At 42.3% G+C, this 17688-nt stretch overlaps 2 protein-coding genes across 2 annotated transcripts; both read left to right on the top strand.

The window, feature by feature from the left end:
• Positions 1 to 9619: 9619 nt before the first annotated feature.
• Positions 9620 to 11351, top strand: LOC133897201 (dormancy-associated protein homolog 3-like). The gene is made up of 3 exons (XM_062337843.1): positions 9620 to 10110; positions 10539 to 10659; positions 10899 to 11351. The coding sequence occupies exons 1-3, from the start codon at positions 9828 to 9830 to the stop codon at positions 10924 to 10926; spliced, it is 432 nt and encodes a 143-aa protein (XP_062193827.1). The 5' UTR covers positions 9620 to 9827; the 3' UTR covers positions 10927 to 11351.
• Positions 11352 to 12119: 768 nt separating this feature from the next.
• On the top strand, positions 12120 to 12578 carry LOC133897203 (uncharacterized). Its single transcript, XM_062337844.1, has one exon. It carries the CDS (start codon positions 12235 to 12237, stop codon positions 12553 to 12555), a length of 321 nt encoding a protein of 106 aa, XP_062193828.1. The 5' UTR covers positions 12120 to 12234; the 3' UTR covers positions 12556 to 12578.
• The last annotated feature ends 5110 nt before the right edge of the window (positions 12579 to 17688 follow it).

Below are 17688 nucleotides of genomic sequence, written 5' to 3' on the forward strand. Positions count from 1 at the left end.
TTGAATAATTTAGTAGTTCCTTTCATTTGACATTATCATTTTGACCTTAAACGGGCCTGTAAACCGCCTAGCAAGGGCAAGAACAATGAAAAAAAGGAAGTAGTGATAAGGAAATACATTGTCAAATAAATTGGGCATATATGCAGGGTTCCCCACTCCCGTTTTTTTTTCTTCCCAAGTAACAAGGGCAAAACATTCAACTGTAGCCTCTTCAGATGCATACCACTCTGGCAATTGGCAGATTAGAGAGCTAACAACCTAGCAGTCTCAGTCGCAGCAGCTCAAAAGGTGCGATGTTTCAATCAAAAGGAGCAAAACTTCCAACTATGGGCTCTTCAGATGCATCGCTCTACGGCATTGAAAACCAATGGCCTAGCAGGGCCAGCGAAACTGGCTCAAAACGTGCTGATTTTGCTGCTTCTTCAACTGATGCATTACTTTTCTTTAACCATAATCAATACAACTCATCCATTGGGCGAACAAAATTCCCAGGTGTTGCTTCCAACCAAATGCATGAACCTCAGTCTGCCTAAGCCTGATGTCAAACAAGCGGAGCTGCCTGCCTGGCGCCCTGTCAGGAAGAGAAGACATACATAAAGTTTTAGCATGCACCCCTAAGCATTAAAAAAACAAATTGCATAGTTTATCCTATTGCATGTAAGTGGAGATAAACAAGCAACCAAAAAGATCATCCTTTTCGCTCAGCATATCTGTTGGAACAGTAGTTTAGCACTTGTAGATCCTCCCAGTTTACAATTCTAAACTTGTCACAATATTTAGTTTCACTGAGAAGTACAAGCAGATAGTCCAACTTGCAAGAAGCTTGCTTTGTGGGCCAGTGTTTGTAGACTTGCATTGCATAACACAACTTTTCAATTATTGCAGGCAACCAGGTCCAAGGCAACCATAAATTCTGGAGGTGGAGAAATGATTTGAATAATGCCAAACATGAACATAAAAGGGTACTTTTTTGTGTTTCTCGTGTGTATCTATCATTCATCATTTTTTTTCCTTAAATTAACGATAGCATCAACAAAATTCTCTATGAATTTTCATTGAAATGAACCATAATTGTGAAGAAAAATAGCTATATTCGTTTCTACAGTTACAGTGCTTATTGCGTATGCGTAGTATTTATCAGAGCCAGTTGACCATACCTGGTACCAACAAGCTTATCATTAGCGGGCATAGCTAAGACACCTAAGCCTCCTCTTGTGTAGGCTTGAGACCACAGAACAACCATGAAATTTAAGCACCGTCGCACATGACTTCTTCACACTCGGAATCAAGTTCTGATGCTCCTACTCTTCTGCATAACAGAAAACCACCGCTCAGGCATGTATAGCACATCAAATATCAATACTGATAAAATCTTGGGCTCAACTAATTCTCCTAAACAGGAAAAATCTGCAGAAAATACCAATCTTTTTCTTGGGCTTCTTGTCCTCTGTCCTTGACCAGAGCGCCCTGGCAGCGCTAGCGATGAAGAAGATGACAAAAATGCCGCCTTCTTCAACCCAGGCATGGGCTCTAAGCGTGTGTAATAGCCCTAATTTGCAAAATAAATTTTTCTCAAGAAATATTAAATAAATGTCTATAAAGCTCTTTTTGCAAACCAAATAAATGGAATAAAGAAAATGCTTGGAAAAGATAAAAAGAAGAAAAAAAATATCAAACCTCTCTCAGGCCCTATTCCTCTCTCATAGCCCATCTATCCCTCCCCAATCTCTCTTCCTCTCTGGGCCCATCTCCCTCTCTCTCCTGGCGGCCCGCACCACTGCCCTCTCTCCCTAGGCCTCTCTCCCTCTTTCCCTGTCCCGGCCCACCTCTCCTCCTCCCGCCAGCCCGCCCGCGTGACCGCGTCTGCCTCCGCCTCTCTCTCTGTCGCATGAGGTTCATTCGTCAGACACATCTTCTACCTTCAGTGGAGCATTCGTTTTTTTGCCACTCTGAGAAAGTGACAATTGCTCATTTACCACTATGTCTCACATCCACAGACTCAGGGTGATCTGCATGTCATCCTCAGCAGCAATTACCACTTACTTAGAGTGGCAATTAAGTAATTATTCCACCTCTAGTAGGCACCTTACTTTTACGAGAACCGACGCAAGATTGATCTTTTCCCCACCAATCTCGTCGGATTTGACCAAAATCAGGTGCACTAAGTGGACAAAAATCAATTCCACTGTGAAGCCCTAAATCAATTGTGAGAATCATGCACCATAGCATGGAAACTGACCCAATTAAAGTCGACGTGCTGCCAAACCCTAATCCGAGCACCCTGAGCCCCACCCCCCTCTCCACCCTATAAATAGCACCTCCAGGCGCCACCGAGGTATCCAGAAACCCTCCCGCTCCCTCTCCCCACAAACCCGAAGCCCAGGAGCTCTTCTCGACGCTGAAAATGCCCCTTCGCTAGAGCTCGGAGCTGTCCATCGTTCACAACCAGCGCCACACTTTTACAAGCTATTCCAATTAATATCTTTTAGTGACAAAATAAATGATTTGTTTATGAAAATGAGATTTCTTTAGAAAAAACTTGGAATAATCAGTTTTAATTCTTTTTAGTGTTTCTTAATTTTTTTAAAAAATCCTTTTTAATTCCTAAATATTCCTAGAAAATACTAGGATCCTCTAGAAAATCCAAGAAAATTCCTACATCTTACTTTCACCCTTCCAAAGTCATATTTCCACTATCATAACTCTGATCTAGTCGTTTTCTTTGCTAATAATTCACTAAAAATCATAAAAATAGTAAATTGAGTTGTTTGATGTGTTTTTTTTAGCTCTTTCTTGGCTTTTGGTGTTTATTGGCTTGTTTTATTTTGCAATTAGACGCTGACGTCTAAGAGCAAGACTTTGCAGGTTTCCAAGACCAGGAGCTCGAAGATCCCGCTGAGCACGAGGGTGAAGGCAAGTTGTACTTGATGCATTTTGATCCTAAGTTTCTTAATGTTTTCATTTTATAAAGTTGCATGATATAGTTGTCGATGGGAAACCCAAGTTAGGATGTACCTTAGTTTTCTCATACCTACCTTATCGTCTCGGTTTTGATGGGATCAAGGGTAGTACTTCTTAGCTATACTTGGGAAAACACTTGGTTTAATAACTTGATAATTGTTTTATGTAATAAGATAAAATTATGTTTTTGGCAACATGAACTAGGGAATTGAGTAAGAGGTTGAGTTGGTTGCCTAAGGGCAGGTGGACAATAGTCTTGCTCAATTCCAATACGGACCGGTTCATGATGCGATCAGACCAAATTTTATAGTACAACCATAAGCTTAATATAGTTGGACCTGGTCAATTAATTAGTCTCTCCCAACATATTTTAGACCAGGTGGTGGAATGGGGAATGGATGAGATTTCCTTGGAATTATAAGGCGCAAGAGGGGGCTTCCGTTGTTGAGGATATTTGTGTCACTTGACAGTGAAATCTCAACGGGTAGACACTTATTAGGAAAAATTTTGTAAAGACCTTGAGTGAGAATCCTGGTCACACACCTCGAAAATATGCAAGTGTCTAGCTAACACGGGCGTATCGAATAATCACGTCTTGTAGGTAAAGTATACAATCTCTGTATAGTGTAAAACTGATATATCAGCCGTGCTCATGGTCATAAGCGACGAGGAATGCCACATATAATTTGAATATTTTGGTTTTGGAAACTTTGGTTGGTGGTTCATTCATGGTTGGGGAACCATGTTTGATGTGTTAAACTTCGGTTGAGATGGTCAACTTTAGTTGAGATCAAGAGGGTAAACTCTTGAGGTTATTTAACTTCAACATTTACTTTCACTTTATTAAATGTTTTTTATTAAATTTTGTCTTTATGCAAATAAGCCTAATAAGCTTTATTATTGTGATTGCCTTCATTTCATTATTTTACCATAACTTGCGGAGCACTAGATGTATTCACACTTGCTATAACCACACTACTCAGTCGGAAAAATTCTAAAGATTACTCTTAGGATGAAGGAAGCTAAGGTGGTGCTCTACATTAACTGCCTATGGGAGATGCGGATGAGAAGATTGTACTAGTTGTGGTGTTTATTTGCTTTTTGACTCTCGAAGGTCCCTTATGTAAGAACGATTTTTCATGTTAAGCTTATGACATTGTGTTATGTTATCATCTATGAAATTTTTCTATATTGAGATTGATTCTTGATTCAATTTATGGTAAGGTATTGATCTGTTTTTAGATCAGTCTCGACAATGTGGCACTGGTTGCGGGGTCAACCAAGTGTTGGCTCTTGAGATGAGGAGCTATAGCCTGGCAGAGGGTGGAGGTGGGTGGCGGAGGGCTAGGGCAAGTTCGCCAGAGCGAAAGGAGTCGTCGGGGGTGGGGGAAGGGCAGGGCGGGGTTGCAGGGAGCGAACTCGAGCTGAGGAGGAGTATGACATTAGTGACAGTGGTGGGTAATTTTACCTAACTCCATGAGGATGTTGAAAAAAGGGTTTTGTGAAGCACCTCTTCTGTTGTTTCACCAAAATAAATTAGAACCTGGCCTGCTCTATGGAGTTGAGTGTTCTAAAAATTGGTAGAGTTGTGATGTTTGACAGAGCTTCATCCAAATTGTGATGGAGTTTGAAGTTGGAGATGTGCTAAACACCCCATAGAGATTGAAATCTACTTTTCATTATTAAAAAGAAGCTCTAGGTCCATGGAGCCCGTTCTATATGGAAGTTCTACCAAGGTGAGTAGGTGATTATTTCCACATCAAAAATCCAGAACAGCCCGTTCTATATAACAATGTGTTCCCTGTAAAAAGAACAGTAAGTATTTTGGTTCTGCAATCTGCAGTTACCGGAAAAATACGACTTGGAATCTTTACAAACTTTTACCTATAGTATAGTTAATCCATGCATGCTCCCATGCATCTGCTGCATTACCCAGCTAATTTGCTAATTCTGGGCACGTGAACTGTTATATGCTTGATAATATACTGTTGTTCATGGAATAAAAAGGCGGAGTAAATTTCCCAAACCCATCACTTTTTTTCTTAATAGTTACAAACCCATCACTTTTCTTACACATTTCACAAACCCACCGATACTTCGGGCAGAATGTCACAAACCCACTACTTTTGCGTTTTGATCACTGTTCACTGGCACTGTTTACTGTCACAATGATCTTCTGTTATTCAAAAATCAGTGGTTTTCTGTTTCTCTAAAAATCTTAAAACTTTTTACATGTGTTCTATAATCCATGTAAAACCCATTTTAATTGTATTCACCCAAAAAGTATATGTAGAATTTAAACTAAAATTCTCTAAAAAAGGCTACTTTTATAACTTCTAACAATTGTTAGGGCTTCAAATAAAATCCCCAAAATCTGAAAAAATTCATTAATATTTTTCTTATGTGATGTACTAATTTCTAATTTATTTTCAGCCATAGGTTATATGGTGAAAAAATAAGTTCCTTTGTAATGCTCCATTTATATGCAATAATTTTAAAAATACATATAAATAGAGTATTAGAAAGGAACTCATTTTTCATCATATAACATATGACTAGAAATAATTTTAGAAATTAGTACATAACATAATAAGAATATTAGTGAATTATTCCAGATTTTGGGGATTTTATTTGAGATCTTAATAATTATTAGAAATTATAAAAGTAGTCTTTTTCGAAGAATTTCAGTTTAAATTCTACACATGATTTTTTGTGAATCCAATAAAAAATAGCTTGCACATGGATTATAGAACACGTACAAAAAATTCTAAGATCTTTTAGAAACAGAAGAACACTAATTTTTTTAAAAACAAAACACTACTGTAACAATGAACAGTACCATGAACAGTGATAAAAACGGAAAAGCGGTGGGTTGGTTACATTCCGTGCAAAGTATTGATGGGTTTATGAAATATATAAGAAAAGTAATGGATTTATGACTATTAGAGAAAACTGTCACGAACAAATATCTTACAACACAGACATACCATTATATATTTTCAAGATATGTACTAGTACCATATAAAGTTCTTAATTATCTCATACAGTATGATGATGCCACGAGCTAGAGAACAGCCTGCCTGACCCGACTCGATCTCTAGAGATTTCTCCATCGCTACGCCTGCGTGGGGCCCGATACGTGCTCTCGTCGAATGCCCCTCGTCAACCATCCAACAGATCAGAAGCGGTGGGCCCCAGTAAGTGCCGTCTTCTTTCTTCTCGACACGAGGGCTCCCGTGAGCTGTCGCGCTAGAGTTGGCTTTGAGCAGTGGATCTTATCTGCTCCCAGGAAACTCGTGGCGACGTGGGGCCCAGTCCGGACTCCGGAGCGAGCCGGCCCGGCCCGGCCGGTCACATGTGTCCCTAGCAAAATGTCTATTTCGGTCTCGTTTATTAATAGATTTGCTACTTTCGGATTTCCGCGGAAATTGTTACTGGAAATTTTGCTTCCAATGGTGATTTTACTTATTTATCATCTGACACTGACTTCAAACCTTGGACACCCAGCTCGGTCGTCGATTTGGCACACAACGTAATCCCAAGTTTGAATTGTGGATCAAAGTGTATAGCTTAGTTCACCGGTGTCGACGATGATGATTTCCTTGAAGGTCGCTCTCCTTCTAGTACCCTTGCTTCTATCTACATAGGGTTTTGGGGGTGAAAACCTACATTGGGTGGCCGTCGCTTTTAAGTTTATACCCCACGTTGGGTGACCATCGGCTTGACGGCAACGACAAAGCCTAATTTAGCTAGGTATTTTACCTGTTGTAATTGTTATTGTTATTTTACTCTATTTTTTCTTAATTAACTGTGCATTGTTGTAATATTTATTCTCATTTTTCTTAAAATTGAGGCTTCTTCTTACATGAAAGGTCAAAGTTCCTGCCTTTAATTTTTTTTTTAAAAAAAATACTTGGACACTGACTTCAAACCTTGGACACCCAGCTCGGTCTTCGATTTGGCACACAAAGTAATCCCAAGTTTAAACTGTAGATCACAGTGCATAGCTTAGTCCACCGGTGCCAGCGACAATGATTCTCTTAACGTTGCTCTCCCTCTGGTACCCTTGCTTGTACCTATGATAGGGGGTTGGGGGGTGAAAACTCACATATGGTTTTTTAAATGAGCGATGCTAGACATCATGTTCTCCTTAGAGATGTTTTGAAATTCTTGCCCTACGGGTGGCTATTGGCTTAGGATTGATGCTGATCAGTTTGACAGCAACAATGAAGCCTAATTTAGCTAGGTATTTCGTCCGTTATAGTCATGGTTTTACTCTAGTTTTCTTTAATTAATCTTGCATTGGTGTAAGGTTTGTTCTCATTTCTCCTTAAAAATGAGAATTCTAATTACCTGAAAGGTCAAAGTTCCTGCCTTTATTTATTTTATTTTTTTACAAAAAAGAGTACTTAAGTCATTGTTGGCTCCTCGCATTTCCCCTTCGTGTAATCCTAGACCTCGCACCAATGTTGCTTGCGGTTGCACCAGGTGTGTGTTAGTGTCTGGACGTGCGCAACAGACTTGAGGTTCTAGTATGTTGAAAATTTGTTCAACTGAAAACGAGCCAGGTAGCCAACGTTAATTTATTATGATAGTTTTTTTATTAAAAATTTATCTCTTTAGCTTTAGCTTTTTTTATAAAGGTAGTGTCGTTTAGTTACAAAATATATAAAATTAGATAAACAAATAAAAATTATATTAGTAAAAAATTATTTATACTCAAAATTTATACATGAATCGTGCGTCAGATGTAGATAACCTAACTAAAATCAAAATTGACTTTTTCTTGCTTGCTACTTGTTTGATGCGATGACTTTAAGTTATACGATGCTTCTTAATTTATTATCTTAGTAAAAAAATTAAAAAAAAATATTATAAATTTGAACGCTCAAGTGAAAAGTTTGACTTAATTTTTATGTAAAAATATCAAATTTATGATCGAGTTGAACTTCGGATTTAATTCAACGATTATTCCTGGAGATCGCGGGGGCCGGGGCCTGCTTGGAAGCCAGACTCTCGGGCATGGCTTGATGTCTAAATGACCATCCAGTACGGTGCATGCACCTACTAAAATTGGAAGAGTTAAAAGAGAAAAGACCTATATTCATGTGATAGGGATCACACAATTCAAGAACTCAGCCGGGTCCCTGCAGGAGAACAAATTTCACGCTTTCTTAATTGTCATAACTGAAATTTGAAATATCATACCGATTGCTAGAGTGAATTTCACAAAACCACGCTATGGAAAGAGAACCAAACTTCTGTTTGTGTACTTATCGATCTCACAACTTAAAACATTTATATTTCTATTTGCCTATACAGAGTAATACTTGCCACGTAATCATTGACATGCATGATTATGTGGGTGGTGGAGCCAGGAGGAAATTATTATTAGCACACTTAAGTTTCTACCCATCAATCAATACCTACGTACTAAAGCGCCAAGAATCGGTGGCTTCTCAGGCCTTCTTCTACTGTAGCATTGTAGCAGGTGGGTCTGCACTGTACATGTATAGATATATGGATACATATGTATATATGTGTGTGTGTATATATATATATATATATAATTTTCACTTCCAAAAAATTCTAGAAAAATGTAAAAGGAATATTGGTTATATTGATAAATCGGTTGAAACAATCTAAATACAAAGAAAAATATCTACAACTAAAAAAATGAAATAAATTTTGTTAGGTTCGTATTACTGTCGTCTACCTGTTAAAATTATATGCATGCATGAAAATACTATTGTTTTTCCTATAATTAAGTGAAAGTGTTAAATATTGATAAATTCATAAATAAATATTGAGATGTCCAAAATTAGTGAATCTAATTTTTTTAATCTTCTTTTGTCATACTCTGTGAAAAAAAAAGACACGACGTTTGCGCGCCAATCAACCTAGTGTATTCTAAACCTTCTGCTCTATAGTCTACCCCGCCTAGCCACACAATTCGGTCGATAGGTCAGCTTGTATCAGTGATGGTAAGGATACCTCGCAAATGGAAATGGACGTGCTCATGATTGCGACGAGTGGACCCAACTCGTCGAAAATCATGCAAAGGCTTATATGTGTAGTTTTGTGATATATTACATAATGGAATGCACACATAGGAGCTATAAATGTCGTTTATTTATATTGAGATTCATGTTAGATATGAAGATAAAAAATTATAAAATAGATAAGATAATCAACACATAAATAGGTATCAGATAGGTACCCTCGTATGTTTACATCCTACACCCTCCATTGAGAAATAATATACATATGTATTTCTTTTAGATTTAGCCATCGAAGTTAAATTTTGACTAAAATTTTCTCACAAAATATATAATTTATAGTAAAAAATATATAGTGTGAAATTATTTTAGATTATAAATTTAATTATATAATTTTTATATATTAAATATTTTTTATAATTTAATTAAAATATTAATTAAAATACACAAAGTTTGAACGGACGGAGTATTGTAGAGTTGCCTTCCCCCGGCCAAAAGAAAAAGCAAGGTACGAAGAATCCGATACGGGCGCTATAGACCGGATACAGTGAGCTGGGCTGAGCTTTGCACAAAGAAAGATAAAAGACTATCCACATGCCCCCAAATATCTCGTCTAAATGCTCTCTCCACACCCCAAACTCCTCTATAAAACTCCCCTGACCCCTTGTTCCTCCAAGAAGAAAGGAAGACAAATCAAAAGGAAGAACTCTGCACACCTCGCCTCAAGGGCAGAGCAACCCTTCTCTCACCCAAGAACAAATAACATCGAAGCAAGAACCAAAGAAACAGAGGAAGAGGGTCTCTCTAAGCATTAGGCAAAACACACGCTTCACGTTGAACGCGCAGGTCACGTACGTGCATCGGTGCATGGGGCTCCTCGACCAGCTGTGGGACGACACGGTGGCCGGGCCGCGCCCGGACTCCGGCCTCGGCAAGCTCCGCAAGCACGCCTCCTTCTCCCCCTCTTCCTCCTCGGCGTCCGCGGCCGCGGCTGCGTCGGCAGCGGCGGAGGGGGCGGGCGGCGCCGTCGCGACGCGGAGCATCACCGTGCCGCGGCCGCCGGCGCTGTCCGTGACGTCGCCGCGCAGCGAGTCCAGCTCCGCGCCGTCGTCCCCGGCCAGCGGCGCCCCAGACTCGCCCTTCGGCGCAGGTGGCCTGCCTTGCCAGATTCTTTGTTTTCATTGTTTCATTTCATTTCTATGTTCCAACTCTTCTCTTTTTTGTGGTTCATATCAGCCCTTAATCTACATACTTTTGATACAAATTTTGGGGCAGCTTCATATGCATGCTGCTTTAGATCGGTACGGTTGGCGGCCTAAACGTTCATGGGATTGGGATTAATGATCAAAAAGATATGCATGATGCAGATAACTAGCCAGGTTAATAATTGCACTAAACTTTGGATCAAGTGCTTAGCTAAAACAGGAACAAAATCGCAGTTTGCTGCTTTTGTATATGTACCTGATCAGTCCAGAACTTTGGAGATCCATCGCAGATCTATGCTACCTGGCGTACGTGGTTTAAATCCCCGAGCACGCGGCTGATGTTTGTCAATATCTGTATGTTCTCATGGTGCAGCCACGACGCCCAAGGGGGAGGGATGGGCGAAGAAGCTGCGCAGGAAAGGCAGGATGGCCGACGGCGCCGGCGCCGGCGCGGATGCCCCCGGCACGCCGAGGAGCCCCACCGTCTACGACTGGTGCGTGCGTTGCCTCTAAACACAAACCACCCTTCTTATTAGTACTAGCTTCGCATGCACATCTAGCATATCTTACGGTAATCACCTTACCAAAGATATTTTACAACCTGAACGTACGACGATGCCACGTACGGTGATCTCCCGGCAACACAGATATGAAGACTGGAATATGCATCTTGATTGATTTGACATGATATAATCTGATCTATGATCTGTATGTCTCGGAACTTTCGCGTCAGGGTGGTGATCAGTTCACTGGACCGATGAAGTAGCCGGCCGGCCGGGCTCAAGGCGAGGACTGCACAACGAAACCATCAGCAGCGCAAACTGAAGGACGGAACAGAAGGGGCGTCCTCTTTCAGAGCGTCTGATGGCTCTGTCACATCTGTTCGCATTTGTAATTTTGTTGTAAATCTCTGTGTGAGATGCTGCTGATTCTGTAAGCTACTGCTAACTAAGCTCGTCAAGTCGTGCCGTGCATGTCACCGTGTAGATGTAGTTGAAGCCTTCAAGGGAAAGCATGCAATGCAACTTGTCTGTGATGACCTGGTGAGGTTATTAGAAGAGAGAGTGGGGTAATGCTGTTGTGTAACTGTGCAGATGCCTCCCCAGGCTGCTGCCGTGTAAAAAGCACTCCGCGATAACGCGTGGCCGAGCGTTGTGGATATGCAATAAGACACTTTTGTTACCAATATCTTATAATCAGGCCTACCACAGAAATATCTTATCGTGGGGTTGATTGTTTAATGCTTTTGGGTACCAATGATTCAGTCTATCGCATTCCTGACGTCAAATCGGTCGATGGCGAAGTTTATCTGAAAGTTCAATGCTACTACAGTGCTCTTTGTACTGCAAGGTCCAAAAAGGATTAAGTTCGTGATGTCTGACGGGATCTTTGACGTATGCTAGCTGCTAAGCGACGACAAAATTCAGTGCATACATAGCGGTTCGCCGTGCGTTTCGTGGCGCCGGTGCAGGTGATGCACGGATGGTCCCGCCCGAGTGGTTGTCGCCCTCACATCAATCTTGCTCGCTCTGATCTGCTCGTACGGTGGATGGCATGGCTTATACTCTTCATTAAGCAGTGAAAATGGACTAAATGTGTGGCTCCGACATCTAACCGTCACAAATTTAGTGCTGTATCCTGTATGCAAGAAGTACACCCTTCATCTCTATTGCAGTGCTTGCATATATCAGAGACAATAATGCTTAGCAGCTTGCAACACACTGTGACGTAGGACTGGCTTACCCTTTTTTTAATCATGATGCATGTTATCCTGCAAGGCACTGTCACAAAAGAGTGTCTTTTTTACATCCGTACGTCACCAACACACTACTTTAACTATTTTTCAAGAAAAATTTAGCTATGCCATTTTCAAAACGATATTGATAGTCAAATTTCAACTTGTTGACTACATGCATATCAAAACATCTCAAAACAACACAATTTTGAGATTGGAGGCATGAGATTTGAGACATTTAAGTGTAGTCTTCATACATGAGGCACACATACGCCCTTTTATTCGGAATGTTTTCCAATTATTCCTTACAGAAAAAACATATAAAGGCACGGTGATGCTCCGCGTCGCGACGGCGCCGCCCGCCCCCTCCGCCGCCGACGACGCAGCCGCGGCCGCGGACGCCGAGGAGGAAGAGGGGGAGAAGGAGGCGTGCCTGCGGAGCTTGCCGAGGCCGGAGTCCGGGCGCGGCCCGGCCACCGTGTCGTCTCACAGCTGGTCGAGGAGCCCCATGCACCGATGCACGTACGTGACCTGCGCGTTCAACGTGAAGCGTGTGTTTTGCCTAATGCTTAGAGAGACCCTCTTCCTCTGTTTCTTTGGTTCTTGCTTCGATGTTATTTGTTCTTGGGTGAGTGAAGGGTTGCTCTGCCCTTGAGGCGAGGTGCGCAGAGTTCTTCCTTTTGATTTGTTTTCCTTCCTTCTTGGAGGAGTTTGGGGTGTGGAGAGAGCATTTAGACGAGATATTTGGGGGCATGTGGATAGTCTTTTATCTTTCTTTGTGCAAAGCTCAGTCCAGCTCACTCTCTTGTAATAGGTCGATAAAGAATCCTACAAATCACACTTGTCATGGGCCTACAGAATCCTGAATCTAAAGAAGATAACAAGGTTCAAGTTTAGTAAACTTAAAGCTTAGTAGAACAACTGCTACTGTTCAAACTAGCACCATATGGATTGGTACCAGCCGGCGGCCTGTGCGGTTGTGCCAGTTTCCAGAAACCGCTGTAGCACAACAGATAACAGTTTTGGAACCTAGAATTAAAAATTACGGAGTACTACTAGTTGAATCACAATTGCTGTTCAATTGGAAAACGCACCATAAACAGCGACAAACATAAATAAACAAAAATCTTAGCATCAACCACTGCACTTAATTCCTAAAACCAGCAGCAACCTTACCACAAGCATGCCCAGATGCGCCACGAATAATTAGACCATAGGAACCAAAAGAGATCTGCCACAACGCGTGCCCCCCAATGAAAACCACAATGATTAGGAGATCTGGTGTGAAGCAGATCTCACCTCCGTTAATCGCATCAGGTCGACCTGCTCGGGTCAGTTATCCATGTCCCTCACCATCGTGCAAGAACTCCCAAAACACTAGCTTTGCTTCGGCAGTTTGGCTGGATTGGAGCAAGATTGCTGGGGAGGGAAGTGGCAGGGCAGGGCTCCTTATGTAGCGGCCAAGCAGGTACAATGGGGGCTTACAGTAGGTGCTTATGGAAGAAAAAATAATCGGTTTTTTAACTGCAAATATGTTTACTTAAACATCACGGTTTACATTATACTAACAAAATAGTTAATCATATTTAAACACCTATATTCTTAATTTATATTGGACTCTTTTTCTTTAGCCATCTAATCATAAGCAGTTAGTATGGTTCATATCTTAATAAAGGATCACCACCAAAAATAGGGCTTTGTGTTCAAAACTAGGCTTTGGTGGGCTGAATTTTCCGGCCCATAAGTATTGCAAAAGGACAACCTTCTTTCTCTTTCTTTTCTTCGTACTAGCACATATTTTTTACATACATAGAATCAATCTATAATATAGCAATGTATAGAAAATAAATATTGTATATTTAGGTATAGAAGTCAAATGATAAGATATTGAATGTATTTTTAAAATATATGGAAGACAAATATTGGACGTTTAGATATAAAAGATAATTAATATGAGATTAAATGGAGAAATATGAAGAATCTTTATACGATGACCGTTTGATCAACTCGGATGAACGATAAAGATCGTTCGGTTTTATCATAACTCATGTATTTTATAGGAGTATAGATCAAACATAGATCATCTCAAACCTCTAGGAGAAAAAACTTGTGACCTTGCCAGCGATTTTTCTTCACCGAGCCAAGATAGTGTTTGGTCATGGATCATCGTTCATCACTTGTTAGTTTCAGGCTGAAGCATGCAACTCTCTCTGTCTCCCTTGTACGTAGACAGAACCAGCTCAGATCCAAGCAAATAATGTTCTGCAACTCTGATTGCTGCACATGCTGCGATCTAGCTACGACCTTCAGAGCATGCATGCACATGGAGGTAGGCAGGCGTTGTTCATGGCCCCTCCTGCGAAACAAGCAATCAATCGGCTTAAACTAAAAGCTAGTCCTGATGCATCATCGAAGCCTGCATGCATGTGGTCTGACCTACCAATCCATCGGTTCCTCCGAAGGCGAGACACTTCACACCATCACATGCGTGTCTGATTGAGCCGTTACAAGCATTATTAGCAATACTGTGTTTCAGGGAAGGACCTTGCAATATTCATCTCTTCACATTTTCGGGCCTGAATTTTCAAAGAATTTCGCAGCAAGCAGTTCATTCACGCAGGTTTGGGAGACAATTTCCACGGTCCAAACAGGGCATTGACCTTTGGTTAGATTTAATAGAGCATGTCCAGGCTTTTGAGTTTTGACCAAAGCTAGGAGCTCACAGAAGTACCAGGTGTATCAACCCGGCAAAGCCTGCCTAACCTAGGTTCAGACCTTCGGTCACAGTCAAAATTTTGGGTTTAGTTTTAAAAACTTTTTAGGAAATTGCTATTTATTTATCGACAGATTTAGTAGGGTAAAATGTGTCGAATTCCTCACCTCAGGATTGACGAAGAGATTCGTGCCTGGACTCCCCAACCTCCATGAGCTCCGACAAGGTTAGGGTTTCGGGTTGGATTTGGGGTTTGGATTTGGGGACGGGGGATTTAGGGTCTCTGGTTGTAGAGGAAGCTCCGGGGGAGGCCACCGGCCCGACGGTGGCTGTGGGTGGTGTGTGGAGTTGTGAGGTGGCGAAGGTGTCGCCTGTAGCGGGTGGCGGAGGACCGATGATGGGCCAGTGATGGTGAGAGGGTGTCAGGGATGTAGTGGTTAGCAACGAGTAACGATGGAGGGTGGCGGCTCCAGCGGTGAGGGCATCATTAGAGCCAGGCAGGGAGGTGGTGGCAGAGGGGAGCTCAGGGAGGAGGGTGGGGAGGTGTTGCTGGGAAGAGAGATCAGAGGGAGAGGGGTGGTAGAGGAGGGGCGAGCTGCTCTAGCGCCGTAGAGGACGACAGCAAGGCGAGGGGCTGTGGTGTGTGTGGCAGGTGGCGTCAAGGTCGGGAGCAGGCGACGGGGTCGGGAGAGAGGCGATGGGTCTTATACGAATGCTAGGCTAATTTGGGACGTCCGATCTACACCCAAGAGATCAAAATTCGATATATATTTACTCTCAAAATCAGTAAGAGTTGCTTTCCTTTTCTATTGCTCGTTCAGGGGTTTGCTTTGCCGTCCTTTCTGCTCCCTCACAATAATTTACTGAGGATTATCAATGCAGCCTCAGAAAGCAACCCAACCAGCTGGCCAAGAGCTTCCAGCACTGTGCTGCAATGGCGATCATCAATTATTCATTGACATTGTCTGAAAACACAAGGGTGTCAACTGCCTTAACCTTTCAGTAATGGTGTGACTACTCCACTACTCACATCTGCACATGATTGATGGATGGATCGGTGGGTTTCTGAGTTCCTACATTAGTACTGCCTTTTTTCATCGAAGGCGAGGAAACCTAATTTTCATTAACAGAGTAACTGAATATAATCAATACATAGTTTCAAACGTATTGATGCAGATAAAAGAAAGAAGAACTAGTCTATGATTACTAGAGGCAGGACATGGAAACCAGAGTCTAAACAAAAGGATAGTCACCACATAACAAGAACTAAATCAACACAACTAGAGAATCACATAGTCAACAGAACGCAAGCACTCAATCTGCAACCTCCTCATTCTCCTATTCAGCATTGTCTATCACCCACGGACCAACAGCCAAACAGAAAGAGTTAATCAGATCCTAGAAGAGATGCTGAGAGCTAATGCCCTAACCTATAGAAAGGATTGGGAAAAGAGCCTAGCCTATGCAGAGTTCTCGTACAATAATAGCTATCAAGCCAGCTTAAAGATGTCCCCCTTTTGAAGCTCTTTATGGAAAAAAGAGTACAACACCTTTAATGTGGTCTGAAGTTGGAGAACGTACCTTGCTTGGACCTGCCCTCGTCAAAGAAGTAGAGGAGCGTGTTGCAGAAATAAGAGAAAAACTAAAGACAGCTCAATCCCATCAGAAGAGCTACGTAGACAAAAGAAGAAGAAATCTGAACTTCAAGACTGGAGAGAATGTGAACCTTAAGGTCTCACCAATACGAGGAACTCGAAGGTTTCGAGTCCATGGAAAGTTGGCTCCCCAGTATATTGGACCATACCAAGTTTTGAGAAAAGTTGACGTAGTAGCCTACTAGATATAGCTACAAGAAGAGTTGCCAGATGTACACAATGTCTTCCATGTCTCCCACATGAAGAAATGTTTGGGTATACTAGAAGAGCATGTCACAATGGAAACACTGGATCTATAGGATGATCTCTGGTACTAGGAAGTTCCAGTAAAGATCTTAGATGTTGTCACCTATCAAATCAGAGGATCAACAGTATGTTTGTGCCGAGTACAATGGAGCAGGCACACAGAAGCAGAAGCCACAAGGGAATGAGAGGATGCCTTGAAGAAAGAGTTTTCTTTTCTGTTAAAGGAGGATTCCGAATCTTGAGGGCGAGATTATTTTTAAGTGGGGTAGGTTTGTAACATCCCAGTTTTTAGACAAAAGTTGAATTTCAAAATCTTTGCCAAAGAAAACAATTTAAAACTATCTCAAATATAATTTCAAATCTAATTCCAAAAGACAAAACCTTTTCTTCTCTTCTTGGGCTCAGTTCATCTCTTTTTCTCAGCTCAGCCCACTCCCCCTTTCCTTTTTCCTTTTTCTAACCAACCCACATCTTTCTCTCCCTCTCTCCATTCTTTTTCCCATGGACCAGCTCTCCTGGCCCTCTCCCTTTCCCTTTCTTCCCCATGTGCCAGCCTGGCCCAGCCAGCCCATTCCCTCCCTTCGTCCTCCTCCCGATCCTGTCACGCACACGCCCGTGCCTGCAGCTCTCACTTGAGCACCTGCACTCGCCGCCTGTGCCAACCGCCACCTACCACCCACCTGCTTAACTCCGCCACTGCCGCATCGTACCTAAGTTGGAGTCGCCGTTCACACCGGCACTCCTCTGCCACTGCCACCGTGGGCGGCGACCATGCCTAGAGCACCATCGGTCGAGCGCACGCACGAAATAAATACCTCATTGCCTCAGTTGACGAGCTTGACTCTTCCTGCCGCATGCTGTACACGTCCAAGCTTCTACATCAACGGCATCACACCCCCCCCCCCTTGATGATTCACCATGCTGTACCACGCGAAGAGCTCTGTCGTGGATCCTCGCTGCCAGCTCTGTCGTTCCTCTACCCGGCTATAAAAGCCCAACCAATTGCTCCTTTGCCTTTCACCGCCTTCCACCAAGCTCACAAGGCAAGCTCCAGCCTCCCTCTCCCTCACCTCTTTCCCTCTCTCTCTCTCTCTCTCACTATCTTTCCCCTCCGCCGACGGTGCCACCGTCGACCCCCCTCCCCAGAGACCACCGCCGGTCAATTGGCCTCGCG

This window comes from Phragmites australis, chromosome 17, assembly GCF_958298935.1.
Source record: "Phragmites australis chromosome 17, lpPhrAust1.1, whole genome shotgun sequence".
Classification (NCBI taxonomy): domain Eukaryota; kingdom Viridiplantae; phylum Streptophyta; class Magnoliopsida; order Poales; family Poaceae; genus Phragmites; species Phragmites australis.